Source organism: Limulus polyphemus, unplaced genomic scaffold (assembly GCF_000517525.1).
Source record: "Limulus polyphemus unplaced genomic scaffold, Limulus_polyphemus-2.1.2 Scaffold4167, whole genome shotgun sequence".
NCBI classification, from domain to species: domain Eukaryota; kingdom Metazoa; phylum Arthropoda; class Merostomata; order Xiphosura; family Limulidae; genus Limulus; species Limulus polyphemus.
In genome coordinates, this window is record NW_013669777.1 from 49,041 (window position 1) to 66,485 (window position 17,445).

General features: G+C 30.5%; 1 protein-coding gene across 1 annotated transcript in view; it reads left to right on the forward strand.

Moving 5' to 3' along the window:
* The window catches only part of LOC106470697 (putative tyrosine-protein kinase Wsck), a 65,002-nt gene extending 47,893 nt beyond the window's left edge, over positions 1–17,109 (forward strand). Inside the window, exons 12-17 of the mRNA XM_022399331.1 lie at positions 5,460–5,561; positions 6,762–6,832; positions 7,316–7,356; positions 8,590–8,686; positions 14,498–14,597; positions 15,844–17,109. Coding sequence (XP_022255039.1) covers positions 5,460–5,561; positions 6,762–6,832; positions 7,316–7,356; positions 8,590–8,686; positions 14,498–14,597; positions 15,844–15,915 — 483 coding nt within the window. The 3' untranslated portion in view covers positions 15,916–17,109. The remainder of the gene's footprint in view (positions 1–5,459; positions 5,562–6,761; positions 6,833–7,315; positions 7,357–8,589; positions 8,687–14,497; positions 14,598–15,843) is intronic.
* Positions 17,110–17,445: the final 336 nt, after the last annotated feature.

Genomic DNA, 17,445 nt, shown 5'->3' on the forward strand with positions numbered 1-17,445 from the left:
CCTACCATTTCTTCCATTAAGTCTTACATTCAGGTGACCACCCTGCTGGCTACTTATCTTGGATGACTCAAAATCTCATTTAATACTAGCACAGTATATGGTGCATCTGAGAATTTGAATTGACTTTCATACTTTCCAGTCTTCCATACCTATCTCCAAAGAATTCCATTTTTGGGATGATTGCTTCACTTCACAAAGTCTCCCTTAAAGCACACTCTTGTGGGATGCCAGTGGCATCTGTCTTCTGACACTGTATCTCAGGGAATTTCCTTCTCTTTCGCTATTCTCAATTATCTTCAGTTGGACACTGTCAAAAGTTTACTAGTACATGTTCCCCTTTTATTACACTTCGTTCACCTCTTTACACATGCTTCTCTTGAGGACTTTTAGTGACTTGGTCATTCTACCATCTTTCACTGATTGTATATTTTCTTGTGCTGTTTGCTTTGTTTTTTAGGAATGTTCTATATTTAAATCCTGATAGTGCCTTTCTACCAAAGATTTGAACTATGATAGAAGGTAACCACTATTTTTCACCAAATATGTTACTTAACTATTTATTGTTCTTAAGAACACTTTGTGGTTTGTCAAGACTGTTCATTCTTCTATCACATGAATAGAATCTTTCAGAGGGCTTTGAAAAGGTTATGTATACTTTACATCTTCTTTGCATCACTGATCTTGCTTCATTCATAATAACGAATTGGCTTATGCAGCTGGCTCATCTTGTATGTAGTAATGTACTTGTACACCTTATAAGTGAAGTTTTGGTTACATATTATCAAATTCGACACTCGGTGATGCATTTGTCTTCCCAGTTTCAGTACCTGTTAGAGGACATCTTAGAGGTTGGCATGTGGAAAAATTCAAATCCATTTCTAAAATTTTAATTTACATTGCTTTTCTCTCAGGTTCAGGATTCCATTTGTTATGTGTGGTTATTCTTCAAACCATATGAAATCCATATTTATTCTCTGTCATGTTCTATTATTCTGGCCAGTGCCCAAATTAACATTCATACAAGTGTATAAGGTTGAGAAGTAATTTAGCTGAAATATAAAAGAAAAACTGGTCTCTCCTGCTTTAAGAGATTTTACATTTATACAGATCATTACAGCCTGGACTTTTGCAGGTTATTACGTATCCCTGTTTTTTGTCCTTCTCAGGTTTGAATAATTTGCAGTCTTTCCTTCTTTTTTGTGATTCTGCATTAATCTCAATTCATCCAGTCAGGATTTTTGCCTTCCATTTATACATTTGTGGATACACTTCTTCTGTTTTGGTGTTTTATGAGAGGGTAATGCCCTCTGGAATGGACAGATGATGCATCTTGTGGCTAATGATGTTTCAGCAGGTAACTTTCTCACTTCTCTGTGTGCATATGCTTTATGTGTTTGGTGTTTACATTGCACTGTCGTTGAGTCCCATGCTTGGGTCAGCTAAGGTCTTTATTTGGTTCTTTGTAAATATCCATTGATTTGGCCAGTTTTGTTACTCACTGTATTTCAGAGGTAAGTATGTGTTTAAAACTCATATACATTTCAAACAGATACTTACCTCTGAAATACATTCCCACCCTCTCCCCTCCAAAAAATATTCAGGGAATTTGCAATTTTTCCATCATGACTGCAACTAAAAAGTATGATATATGGTGGGAAAGTAGAGTTTATGTCAGTTCACCTGATATGCAGAAATAAGTCGTGTAGAAGCTGGGATAGTGGAGAATTATTGGTAAGTTGATGCAGGCTCTGCATTGAATTAGTGACATTCAGAACTTTAAATCATATGGTTGTTAAGCATGTGAACAACTCAACAAGAAAAGTTATCAGTATTTCAGAGGTAATGACCCTTTTTTAATATTAATTTTAATCCTAAAATTAGAACATTAAAGAAGTTTCACATTTTTTTAAAAGGTTGAGTATTAAAACGATTTTGGAACCTCATGATGTCATTAAAATCCATGTTGCCATATCTGACATATTACCCTATCTGACAATAAATAGCATTGCAACATAGCTTCCATTGCAAAAGGCTGTCATGTTCAAAACACACACCACTCCTTCAGAATGGTTTCGTCCCCCGGTGGGACAGTGGTACGTCTTTGGATTTACAATGCTAAAATCAGGGGTTTGATTCCCTTCAGTGGACACAGCAGATAGACTAATGTGTCTTTGCTATGAAAAACACCTGTCCTAATGGTTTCTATAATCTATCTAATGTTGGAAGACATTGATGTTCCACCACCCTTATCTACAGTCCAATTGCACAGAAATCCTTTGGTGCTGCATGTCTTTGTATGAAGTAGTATTAATACCTGTTTTGTTCTCTAACTGCTTGAGTTATGCAACAGTTGAACAGATATATTATAGAAGCAACCTGTGTGCATGTGACTTGTGTCACTTTTTCATATGCAGATCCTTTATTATGTTATGTAGAGCTGCATGAGACACTTTGGCTGCTTTTACCACTGACCTTTTGTGTTCTTGGATACTTTTGTTACAAGATGCTTAACTTTAGATGGGGAATAACTTTTTGCTGGTATTTTTTTCTGGAAGGTTCTGATGCTAAAGAGTTATCCATATTCCATTGTTTTCCAAAGGACATATCCGTCTTGGAAATTTTAAATCTCTTATGTGCTGGAAAATTCTTTTACATATTCTTCCCAAAAGCAATAAATTTTCAGTGACATCACACTACTTATGAAATGACAAAAAGTGCCAAAATTTAGTTCTGATACATGTCATTCCACCATAACCTTGTGTCAGTTGTGATTGTGATGTAACTTGCTGATTTACACATTCAAGAGAATTTTAATATAGTGTACTCAATCCTATGTATTCATTGTTTGATTTGGAGTTTCCTTTAAATACATTTAGAGCTCAAGGGTAAAAACATCCAAATATCAAAAAAGTGAAAATTGATCAGTACATATACAAAGTTTTTTTAACGTAACTAAAGCTTGGATAATAATGACATTAGCATGCAATTTTTTTTTTGACTAATCCTTTATACTTGCTTTAAATTATTCCATTGTTCATTGATAAAAGAATGTAAAACATGGACTGCCATGTGGGCTAATTATTTGGTGTTCGACTTAATCCAGTTAACAATAGATTTATTTAAAAATCCAGGTTTACAGTTGCAAGTGGAGTACACAAGTTACTAACTCTATGAAGTTTACAGTTAGAATAAAGAATTGACTCAGTGACTGAAATCCAAAACACAAACAACACTTTAATGCAATATATTAAGATTCTCGGCTACATCGAGATTACTGAGGATATCTTGAAACTTTTCACTGTTAAAACTATTAAATTCTTAAATCTGAGCAGTTAATGGTACTTCAATTAAACTTTCTATAATATCCATGTCATTTTTGTTAATTCTTTAATATTAAACTCTGTACATTCAGTTTCTAACTACATTATTTGACTCTGAGAGAGATAACAATAGTTACTTACGGAGCTTGAGTGGGAAATCTTAAACATCTTCAACATTGTTATGGGAACTGACATAGTTGATTTAGGCAGCATCAGTTTTTTCTTCAACCAGCAGCAGGTTGTTTGGCTTTTTCATATGATCCCAGAGACTGACTTTTAGCCCCCAAACATGGCTTTTTATATGGATTTCTTTATTATACTTATGATCCTTCAAATAGTGTACACATCCAACTTGCACATTGATCTGTCACTTAATTGGATGAGTTTTGTTAACTAATCATAATTCTCGAAACTAAAACCAAAACTAATTCAGCAATTGGTTGGGATTGAAGACAGTAAATTGGCAGGTTTGTCATATATTTCTACTGATCCTCCTCAGATCAAAGATCTGCACAGAGTCTCTGATTTCCTTGCTAATTCCTTTTATGGAAGTTGTGTCCAGTCTCTAATGGAGCTTATATAAACTTTCTCATAGCTTTCTCTCTGCTGCTATGGCATCAGTCTACAGATAATGTAAACAGCTGTTTCTCAATACTGTCTCAAATGCATCTTAACTTATACTTGACATATACATTTCCTTTCTTGGTCAAGCATAATTGTGTAACTCTTCATATGCATTCATTACATGTGCCTGACTTTTCTTCATATTGCATACATTCATACATGTAATTTTATATTTTTCATTTCTTGAAGCATTTGAATATAGCATAAAATGCTTCAAAAACAAGTTTTCTGCATTCTATGGATATTTCAAATTTTTATAATTGTTATAAAATATCATATTTTTCTTTAGCAGTATTTCTGTTATGTGTCACTTCAGTTAAATAGACAAACACTAGTTGCCAAGACATTTTTGTTGTTTTTAAGTTTTATGTATTTAGATAATTAAAATATACAAGAGAAGTGTTTTGTTTTAAGTCATGTGTATAAAACTTTATCATAGGAATAATGTGATAGAAGAGACTAAGGAGATAGTTTGAAGTGTAAGAAGTTTTGTTTGTATATATATATATATATATATGTTCTGTGGTGGTGCTTAACTTTTTCAAGGTTATGTAGTTTCAGAATCCTGTATAAATAAACAATAATATAATAATGTTTTGGATGGCAGGATTTTCCAGTGGTGTAAATACTGCAGTATAATTGTCTTAAACTATTTAATATTTACATAAATGGTATTATGATAGGTTATGAATTAGATGGAAGATGTCAAATTATTGAGTGATCAAATTCAGTTTTAGTCTTTCACATTTGATAAATGCATGAGAGTGGTAAACAGCCTCTGCCAAACAGTCCATTAGGGCTGTCAGCAGGCTGATGTTGTATCTCGATTTTTTTTTTATGAAAGTTAATTTGTTTTGACTGAATTTTACTGTTTTTCTTTCAACAAAACAGTTTCACTGGCTAAACTGAGGCCTGTTCACAGTGTGCCACTGAACCATGATGACCCCGATCAATATGGCAGCCCTTGTGACCTCTTGTCATACTGAAAGTAGCTCATCAAATGCAATTTAGGTCACAATCAAATTTGCTAAAACTCTTCTTGCTAGTCTGAATTTGCTAATAATTAATATCCAATTTTATAATTTAAACTTTAAAATATTGACTCACTCAGTTACAAATATGCGATGTCTGTGTATAACCACATAGTTTGAATTTGTCGTATTATGGCCAGTGCTATGACAAATAATAACGGAATCTGAATTCAAAAGTTATTTTTTTTTATAAGAATAAAAGGAGTAGTAGTGGGAATCATGACAGCCTTGACAAGGGCTCTAACAAGCCCTCAGAAATCTCATTTTACAGGTGCTTTTGAGTGTCAGTGTGATAAGCCCCATCAAATGTGATGGACTGCACTTTTTTGTGTATTTTGCTTGTTGAATTCATAATAAAAATCCAGAATCATACAGCAGAATGTTATATATGTGTGTGTGTTATTAAAATAAGTTTTTTCTTTTTTTTTCCTTGAAAAACTATAACTGATGTATTTTTAATAATTATTTTTTTGTAATTGTAAAGATCTTTCATCGTCGTTTGTCATCAAGAAGCATTGTAGTGGTTGATGGCTGTATTCCAAAAGTTACTAACTTTGGTTTGGCTTGCTTTAACCCTCTGGGGAAGGTATGATAATTAGTTTCTATTGTTGAACCTGTTAGTTATATGCTAACTGTATTAGCTTTCAGTTTTCCCTAGAATAGTAAAAGTATTAAAAGCTTTTATTTAAGTTATTTTTATCTTCTTTTTAAACAGTTTTTAATAGAAATCACACATTATTTAAATTGTGATATTAATTAGTTGCAGTTTGTATATATGTTTTTGTGGGATTTGAAATGAAAATCAGTGTTATATTTTTCCTGAAATTTGTTAAGGGTATAAAACTGCTGAAATTACAAAAACTTACAGAAAACTGACTTCGTCAGAACTTTATACTTACCAAGACTTGAATGTTTGGGGTCATCTTGTGTATAATTTAAACTGCTAACTTCATTACCAATATGCATTATAGCATTCAGTAGCATCTATATAAACTTACTAAGTCATTTTTATTTATTCAGTATGGAAATAGAACCTCAGCAGTAAGCTTGAGGCTTGTAATGGTAAAATTCTGAGTTCAATTTTTGTGATGGATGTAATGCAGATAGCCCATTGTTGCAGATTTGTGTTTAAACCAAAAGAAACAATTTGTAGAGTAATGTGTGTTTTGTATTATCGTAATAAAAAAAAAGTAAACTGTGTCCGTGTACATAATAAAGACATTTCTGCATTCATCATCATAAAAACCTTCTCTATCTCAGTTTTTGGTTAACTGGCAAGCAAGAATGTTGCCACTTAAGAAAGATTTTTTGACAATTTTTACATTTTAATAGTCATTGCATAGCTAAGATCATAATGGTGACCAGCATATAAAATACATTAGTTTCTAGTTGAAAGTGTATTAAAGACTTTTGTGTTTCCAGCAGTTTCTTAAAAAAAGCAGTAGATTTTTGTTCAATATAATTTACTCAAAAAAACAAACTAGTAATTTTATTCAAACTCCTCAAAATACTTATTATGATATACGAAGCTAGAGATATTCTTTTTCTGATAGACAGTTTGTGTGTGTGATATCCTAGATTAGTGAGAGAGAGAGAGAGAGAGAGATGAATTACAAAATATAATTATATGTAACTGATTTAATGAAAATAAGAAAGTATGATAAGAAATGAGAAATAATGACCCGTTCATTGTCTCTTTTTATACTTAATTTTTGAGTTAATTGTAAAAAGGGTTTTGGAAATGTAAATGGAACAAGTATGTGGCTCTAAATCTTATGTTTTACAGCAACCTGATTATACCCGTTGGACAGCACCTGAAGCTTTAAGATCATGTAACTACAATTTTGCAAGCGATGTGTGAGTTTAAACTTCTATATATATGTATTTGTATACATTTGGTTTTAAAGGATTTTAAACAGTGAGAAAATTATTACAGAATCTGTTGGATTTTATCTTAAATACTTTTTTGATGAACTTAGTGTATTTCTATATACCATATTTATGTTTTTAACAAAATTATTTTGCATATAGTTTTTAAATTAAATTTTACAAATACAAATACAGTAATAAAAATGTTCCAATGCAAAAGCAAAAATCTGCTTCCTCGATTTTTGTTTAGTCATTCATGAGCTTCAGTTACTCTAGTGTTATATTTCAAAAATGAAAGGTCTAGTAATTCATCTAGGTTCTTAATATTCTGGATTATAACAATGAAAGATTTGTACGATGTTTTCAAGTCTACAATGAAACTATTATTTTTAATACTTATATATGTGTATAAAAAATATTTTTAAAATGATCTTGCTGGTGAAACAATTGTAAGTTTTTTTTTATTTTCAGCTGGTCGTATGGTGTCCTCTTGTGGGAGATTTTTACTTTGGGTCAGTATTGTGTCTACAGTCAGAAGTAACATTTATTTTGAAGTGGTAATGTTAAATGAATATTTGCTTTAAGTATTTATCATACAAAACGTAACCTGTTTTAGAATAAAGGTTATTAGCTGCATTATATATATATTAACTACAACACTGTTTGTGGAAAAGAGCGAAGAAGCTGAATTATGGAAACACTTTCTATCAGATATGTGAACAACAAATCAGGTAACACTTCAATTATAAGATTTCTGTTCCACAAAAAAGAATACAGTATCTCTATAAAAAAAAAAACTGTTTACTGCAAACAAGGTACTAACTACATTATATAACTTTAAACAACTATAATTCTACACACCAAGCCACCTAATATTTAGACTGATTTCAGTTTATTTTTGATGTTATTTTTTCCAGTAATTCTTTTATCAGTTTTACGTGTAAAATGATACATTTTTTTATGGTATTGCCTTGCATGGTGGTTCACAGTACCATACAGGTTTTGTATGGCAAGTATATGGTGTTTCTCTTTATTAGTTCCATGTATAACATGCCATAGTTGTCTACAAAGCTGTTTTTAATGTAATAATACATTACATATCTGCATGGTGGGTCATGGTTGTCTAAAAGGCTTTAAATATATTTCAGAAATAAATGTTTTTCGGTCATGTTTAAGTTTTCCTAATGTATTAAAGAATAATAGCATCATTTGTACTTATAAATCCTAACACATATTTTATTAAGGAAATTAAAAAGATTAATAATAATTGAAAACAGAATATTGAAAATGTAGTTATTATGCAATTAGATCAAAAAGTTAGACTAATTCATTCAGTATTATCAATGAATATTATATAACAGTAATTGTTAACAGAGTCTTCATTTAAGTATAAAGTATCCAGGTTTTCTAACATAAGAGACAGAAAAAGTTAGGAAGGATCATCCAGTTGTCATTTAATACAGGAAAAAAATGTGATTAAGCTGTGTTTTGTGGGTTATCTAGGTTTAGTAGACAACAGAACTACTTTATCAATAATACAATTGAATGTACTTTGTAATCTAAAGTGAAACAGGAAAAAAGTTAGTGTGTAATACTTATTTAATTTTATTAATAGTATGAATCTTTCGTACTGTGTGGCTAAAATATATGTGGCTGATAAGCATGATTTTGTTACATATAGGAAAAGGACTTATTAGCTAGTGTTAGTACCTGTTGATCAGTAACTTTGTGTTTAACTTGTAAAGGTGGCACACCATATGGCTCAGTTCCGTCCAAGGATGTGTCGTCAAGAGTCCTGCGTGGTATGAAGTTGACTCAGCCAAAGGGTGTATCAGATGAACTGTAAGACTCATTGTATCATTGTGTAAAAAGAAAAATAATTCTTTAACTTACAGAGCTTAATATTTTTTGTGAATGTTATTGATTTTTTTATAGAAATTTGAGAAACCATTTTTTTCCTAATATTCATATTGTTATGAGATATGTTTCGATCTTATTTGACATTTTTATTCTGCTCTTTGTTTATTCTAGCCTTGTTATACTATAGCCATTAGAAATTATTGTATTGTTTTATTTAACTCTTTGACTATGGTCTAGGTGGATTCCACCCAGCCCATATCCACCAAAGGAACCATAAAGCAGATATACTGTAACTTTTTGAATGTATGTGTATCTTCATTAAATTTTGCAGATTATCAGTACACATTACAAAGTTTTCATACACAAAATGTAAGATTTTTTTAATTAATGATTTGCTTGTGCATTCTTTCTTTTCACATGTTGCCTATCCAACATGCAAAGTAATTTTGATTTTAAGATTACAAATACCTTGATGTATCAGTAAGTTGTCAAGTTCCATTTGTGAAATCTTTATAACCTCCAAATAGTTATCAATTTTTTTTTAAAACTATATATGTTAGTTCCTCTATCTTATATCTGTATGGGTTGGGTCAATTTGACTAACCTCATAACCACTATAAAAATTAGGAAATAGATCTAAGTTGCACTTTTGTTGTTCTAGAATGACTACAAATTATAACACAAAATCACAAATGTTTATTCTAAATAGCTTAAATCTCATAACATTATACATTTATATATATACATGTGCGTGTGTGTGATTAAGAACTTGTCTGTCTTTTTAAATACAATAACTTATTATGAATATTTTTTATAATACTTTCTTAAAAAAATTATGTTCAAACTCAGAGTTGGTAAATCATATGATTGTTTATTTTACTGTTATTAACTATTTATGGAACTGTGTAAAGTTGATAAATATAACGATTTTTTAAGGAGGAAAAATTATCAAAATGCTGAACCTTTTCTTGGAAAATTCAGTGTGTATCTAAAAACTGATTTATATGATCTAATATTCAAATCTTACTTCACATTCACAAGATGTTCAAATGTCCTCACAAATGACAATCTCATTCCAATATACTTTAATGTGAGCATTGTTTTATTTATGTGTATGTTTATTATTTTTATTTTATTGACCTTTTAGCCATTTCTGATTAACATTACAGAAGATGCACACAGGCATATGCAGCTTTATGTTATAATATCCAGTAGTATAAAACAGTTCTTCACAAATTGCAACTGTCTTAGCTTTGTTCTAGTGGACCATTATTTTGTAGAATACAATCACATTTCAGTTATAATACATTACTTATGTATATATATAATATTACTATTTAAAAATACATTCTTCAATTTCAGTTAATTTTCTTAAAACATAGAACAATAAATAAATAAATATAGAAAACAATGATTTCTTCTACTTACGAAATTTGTACTCACTTGCAGTACTTTGCTAAGCCTTGTCAAATTTTGCATGTGGAGTATGTAAAACAAAATAAATTCTTTAGGTTTTAATCATAAATTACTATATCAGCACCACACAATTCCACTGGAATTTATCAGGGTTACTAACTAAGCTATATTTGGATCTAAAAAATTATAATGTTTTGAACAATCTCTCATCTTACCTATTCTCTGCGAGTCTACAAAGAAAAAGACAGTTTTTCCTACAGAAACACTTTGTAAAGGCTGAGAAAACCACATGGGGGAAATTTTGAGCTTTAGATTGGTTATAAACATGTCATAGAGTGAAATAGGTGTACGTAAACAAGCATTTCCAAAGACTGAAGAGGTTAAAATCATAAATGATATTCAATGTTAAATTGGTACACGATTAAAAACATTTTATTTAAGCCTATCTATGGCCTTCAAGAAGTTGACGACTCTACATGTTTCGATGTTACAACGTCATTCTCAGGAGTGAATTACAAGACAATTGCCAAAGTATTTATAACTTGTTAGTAGGTCATTGACCTGTATGTTATATTTCATACACTCGTGCTAAACCATTCAAAGGAGATCAATCCATATTCTTGCAGAAATATTCGCCATACCTTCATCTCTATTTAATACCGCATGATCTTTTTTGTGTTTTATTATTTCTAATGATTCACGAATATTATCACCTATTAATATGGTGACATTGTAACTTCGAAACATGTAGAGTCGTCAACTTTTTGAAGGCCATAGATAAGCCTAAATAAAATGTTTTTAATTGTGTACCAGTTTAACGTTGAATATCATTTATGATTTTAACCTTTTCAGTCTTTGGAAATGCTTGTTTACAAATGAAACCATTCAAAAAGAAAAAATTAAAATCATAAATAATATTCTAATAAATACTATAATCGTTCAAAAGGAATAATCAAGATATAATTATTTCTAAATAAATAATTTTTTTGTTGGTTTGTTTGTCAAAGGTCCTACTCACTAATTAACAGCTAAGAAGAGGAATAAATACAATCCATTCTAACTGCTTCTGTACCATCTGGATCCTTAGAAAAGTCTAAATTGAACCAGAATGTTTAAGTTTGTGGGAGGTACTTGTAAGAAATTGGTGAAGCTTGGACTATTAGATGTATTTTGTTGAGCAATGGAAGTTTTACATACAAACACAAAATGATTAGTGTATGTGGTTAAAATGGTAATTCACAAAACTGAATTAATATCTAAACAGTGTTTATTGCTCTTAAACTAATTTTCACTAGGTTTGTTTTGTCCTCTGTTAGGCAAAAAATACATAAAGTCTATGTATGTGCGTATTTGACCAAAATATTGAGTTTTTGGTTTATTACTGCTGAGTAAGCAACTGATTTAAATTTAATTGGTATATCTTGGATTATTAAACCATACCATTTCTGTACTGTATTCATAAATTAAAGTATTCAAAAACTTCATTTCTGAAACACAGACACTTAAGACATAGAGTGGTAATGATTGAATATTTGAAGCTAAGTTAAATTGTTTGGGTAAAATATATAATTCATAATTAAATAAAAGCCACTAAATGAGGTATTGATAACAGGCACATCATAATGGAGTGTTTTATCATGGTATGGCCATGGTTAAAATCAAACTTTCAAAAGCAGTATTTTTAAAATTTTGTGAAAGTCCATAAAAGTCTACATGCATTTGCTTATTGTAAAATAGCATTGAACATTAAGCTTTAATTAATAAGATTTAATTAATTTTAATACATTTCTTGTTTTTTTAATTTTTTTTGTTGCTGTGTGACATATTTCAGTCTGTAGTTTTAATTATGTTTACACTGAACGTAATATAAATAAATATCAGTTATATTTATTGTTGTGATGTAACTTTTGGTACTTATAATACCTCACTGCATGTCTATCTTGATATCACCAGGAAGAAAGTTGACAGTTTTATTGATTAGCATTTTTGGTTGCCATTACATATTACTGTAAGATGAAGTGTAGAGTAAGTTGAGATGGTATTATTTCACATGTCTTGCAAAGTAGTATTTGGTGATCTTACATGTATTATTAAATATGATCTTTCAAATGGTTTGAATAATCAACCAAATGTTTTAAGATTCTTAATACTATATGACTAAAGATGGTCATTTTTTAGCTTTATAGATATTTACTGTAGTTATGAATTATATCAACTGACTTAAATCACCAGTGGTCAGACATGACCAGTGGTCAAGAAAGTGATCACTGGTAAATTATGATACTTATGTTTAAAATTGTAATTACATGAATTTCTAGTATATTTTACTTTCTTCTTTTAAGAATAAAGTAATGTTATTGGATTCATCATGTCAAACAAACTTCATAATATACCAGTAAATAAACCTTAACAGACAAAAGTTAAAGCAATGCTGTGAAGAAAAAGAAGCAGGTAAAGTAAGTGTAAGGTAATAAAAGTATGCAAATAGAAATCTTGGTACATGACTGAAATCCTAATTATGACATGCATAATAATAAATTTGATCAATTTCTGGGCCTCACTTCAGAATTTTCTTTACTTTCACTGTTATGTATATATAAGTAATGTAAACATCAATTATTTTTAAGTAACAGGTGGGCAGGTATGTAGATAAAATATTAATTATATCTGAATATATGATTTTATACATTTGTTTACAGTATGAGTTTTAGATTGTATTTTGAGTCTAATTTACATTAAGAATGGATTTTTGGACTTGACCTGTAAATATATGTTCTGTGCTCCTTAGAAAAAGTATGTACAACTGTTTCATAAAAAGCTGGCCTGGCATGGCCAGGTGGTTAGGCCGCTCGACTTGCAATCTGAGGGTCGCAGGTTCGAATCCCCATCACACCAAATTTGCTTGCCCTTTTAGCCATGGTAGTGTTATAATGTGATGGTCAATCTCACTATTCATTGATAAAAGACTAGCCCAAGAGTTGGCAGTGGGTGGTGATGACTAGCTACCTTCCCTCTGGTCTTACACTGCTAAATTAGGGACGGCTAGCACAGATAGTCCTCGTGTAGCTTTGCACGAAATTCAAAACAAACAAATAAATATAAAAAGCTCTTACTAATCTTTCACATATGAGCATATAGCCCTTAAATATTGAGGTAATGTCCATTATATAAAGACTCCATAAGTTCCAATTTACCAATGAGAGTTTTCGAAAAGCAGAAGCAACTACCAACTATCAAAGAAAGACTTTTGAGATAAAGCTAAAAGATTAAAGATTTACAATCTGTATAAAGAAGAAGAAAAAGAGACTTAAGGCAAGTGAGAAAGAAAATCATTTCAACTTGTAACATTAGAAAGTTCAATATTGGGAAACAAAAGTGCATTTGTAGAGTTTTTACACCACTTATTTCAAGAGTTCACTGTTTTCAAACTATTTGTGCTAGAAATAAGAACCGAACATGTACAAAGGTCACAGATTTACTCTGTCTTGAAAAATGTTACTTATGCTGGTGGGAAGTTTAATCATTATTATTAAAGCCTCAAATATTGTAATGGAGGCAAAAAAAAGTTAAGGTTAACATTTTGGACTTTTTATTTTACTATATTTCAAAGCAAATGTAAATAAAATATATATCAAAGAAAAACTAGATATGATCATCTTAGGTACAGTTTTATTTTGTAGATGATTTAAGGGGCTGATCAGAGATAGTTTTTGAAAACTTAACATTATATGCCCTTGTAACAAAGCATGAGACACCATGCTGGAAATGGTTAAACCATTCCTGTGAAAATTGGTATCATTTAGTTTTTACATCATAGGTAAAAAGATTAGTTATCAGAATTAAAACCAACATGAATAATGATTGTGATTATGTACAATCCAAACCAGTTAAAATCACTTGAAACTTGTTTGTTATATTGCATTGGATCATCAGTTGGGTACTCTTGCCATGAAGTGCTTCAGGAGATTTGGTCATTCTAGAGGAGTAGGATTAAGCCTAATTCATCACAATAAAATAAAAATTCAAGTTTCATTTTTTAAAGTATGAATTGTCATGATAACTAGATAGCTTGGAACCATCATAGTATAAGTTATTATGTTTTATTCACATTGTGATAAGATTTGTGAATTTTTAGTAAACAATAATATTACATATTATACATGTCATTTTTGTGTAGTTTCTTTTTTTCACATTTAAGAAGTTACATATATTTTTAAAATTAAATCCTTAGAGATTTTTATAATATGGATATTCTAACAAGGTGAGTTTAGTAAAAAAAGAAAAGCACTGAAATTTTGGAAGAAAATTAATGAATATTGAAAATCAAAAACTACAGTATGAACTACATTTTCAAAATTTTTATTACTGTTTTAATAGATACCAACTGATGCTACATTGCTGGGAATTAGATCTTGATGAGCGACCATCATTCCATGAATTATCTAGTATCACAAACAATATGCTGTCAGCTCCTCGGGTAAGACCATGCTTTCGTACTGTTATATGGTTCTCCTAAAAGTGTGACTAATGCTTTGTGAACATGATGTCAATGCTTATGTAAAGCTTCATTCATATGTTTTACAGTAATCAAATCATGCACTTCTGTTGTATTGAGTCCCCTAGTGGGACAGCGGTAAGTCTACAAATTTACATCACTAAAAGGGTTCGATTTCTCTCAGTGGACACAGCAGATAGCTTGATGTGATTTTGCTGTCAAAAACATACACGCTGCTGTACCAAATAAGTCAGCATAACAAAATGCTTTTAGCATCAAAATATAAATTACAAAGTGAAATACTGTACCATTTATCAGATATTGCAGGTTATCATATGTTTATAGTAGTTTGAGTTGTTAAAAAGTGCTTTACTGGCAAGTGCCTGTGGGTTAACCTGTTAGCTCAGTTGGTAGAGCAATTGTCTGATGTTTGAGATGTCACAGGTTCAAATCCTACCTGATGTAAACAACAATAAAAACTGGCACTCAGCATGTAGCCTCATTTGTGATAACGTGGTAGTCGTTAAAAAGAAGTGTCTTACTAGCAGAACAATTGGTAGAGCACTATACTGGGGAGTAATGTGTATCAGGTTCAAATCTGAGCTAATATGATCATGAAAAAATTTAAATTTCTTCAATAAAAACTGGCACCCAACATGGGGCCTTGTTTCTGATAATGGAAAAGTGCCTTACAAGCAACTGTTAGAGGGTTAAACCTTTAGCTTAGTTGGTAAAGGACTTGTGTGACACATCTTGGGATAAATACAAGGTGAGGAAATATAATGTAAAAAATAATTGGTATGTGTAATCATTATATGTTAATAGGACCACTTTTAACACCTATGTATATCTAAATTTGTTTTTATGTGGTTTCAATAAATGCAGGGTCTGGCATCCTGGGTATGAACAGTTTATGAAGGTAATAATAACTTCAAGAAACTTGTTAAGATTGTAATTAATAACATGATTCTACAGCATTATATATATATATTATATTATATAACCTATAAGCCATATAGCATGTGACTGTTTGTTCAATTATGCAATTATATCAAAATTCAGTTTCTAGAATTGAAGGTTTTAAGAGTTTGGTTTTAATACTTAGATATAAAGTAGTAGTTAATAGTTTAGGAGGTACATATGAATATAATAGAAAATAACATTATAGAAAGAGTTTAAAATATTTTTTTCATAAAATAATTATAGGAAATTTTTTTTCATCCCACAGGATAACTTACAGCTTGACCTTATCCCTGGTTTCCAGCATGAACCATTCATTCCAACAGCTGATGTTCTTTAAACAGCTAGAAGAATAATTTTTCTTTCAAGGGCCAAACACTGTAGCCAAGTTATATCACCTTGTCTGTATCTATGATCAGGGACTGTCTAACAGAAATTATTGTAACTAATTTCTTTGGTTAACTCAATGATTTCTGCTATTTGAATGTCATGTATAAATACCAAGTGTGTACCAGGCCCTGTATAATCCCATATATTGAAATATGTCTATACTCCTGCAGGTCTTGGTACTTACATAACTGTCAGTTCCTGTTTATTGATATATATAAAACTTTCCTTTCACTACCTATTGAAATTCATGCATATTAATATTATGATTATTGGTTATATTATATTTGTGCTAGGGATTAACTGGATCTACTTTCATATTCTATTCTATATTTGACAGCTAGTGAAAATCTCTTAATTCACTTATATGTGTAGGGTATGATTTTTATTTTAACCAATTATATAACATTTTCAGATTACACTGTGGTGAAAGCTTGTTTTAACATGTAGATGAAAAATGCTACGATGTTTTGAGTGGCATAAAATGACATATACATCTTATTACCTGGTGGGAAGAGGTAAAGCTGATGTAAACTAATTAACAAAAAAAAATATTTCTAAATAACAGGTGGGCAGGTATATAAATAAAATATTAATTGTATTTGAATATATGATTTTATACATTTGTTTTACAGTATAAGTTTTAGATTGTATTTTGAGTCTAATTTATATTAAGAATGGATTTTTGGGCTTGACCTGTAAATGCTGCTAGCTTTCAGGTTTGAAAAGAAAAATACTGTTTTTCTCATATGATAACATTATTTAGTAATACTATGTGAAAGTTAGAATTCAGTGTGTTATAAATGAGTTATATTTTTGTTTTTAATGAAACCATTATAATGGCATTTGTTCTAATATAATGTACATTTCTATTTTGTTATTTTCATACTTTGTGCTGTTGGTTTGTTAGCTGTGTAACTAAGATAGATCTGCCATTTTATGCTTGTCTTAGTCTTTTATACACTGTAAAATTTCATTAAGTCTGTAAAGCTAAAGTTTAAACCAATTACATGACAAACATTTAAACCAGTGATAGTTTGTATTAAAACTCTGTTGTCAAAATCTTTCGTAACCTTATTTTATGACATTAATTATATTTTAAGTGGTTATGGTATTTCAATTTTTTGAATAAATTTAGTGTTTGTTTTATTATTAAGGTTGTGTGTTTTGTTTTGGAAACTTGCATAAAATTATACAAGGGCTATCCATAATTTAGAACGGATAAACTATAGGGAAGGCAGCTAGTCAACAGCATCCACCTTCAACTCTTGGGCTACTTTAATCAATTAACAGGCTTTAACTGTCACTCTTATAATGTGTTCCATAATGCTGACCATGTTTTTGTGGCAATAGGACACAATTCATGGACCCTCAGGTTCACAGCATATTAAACATTATTCTATGTTTGATCCAATGGGGAACTTGTTCTCCCGCGGTGGCCACTAGAGGCGCTACGAGTCCCGGGGCCAACAAACCTTCGCGT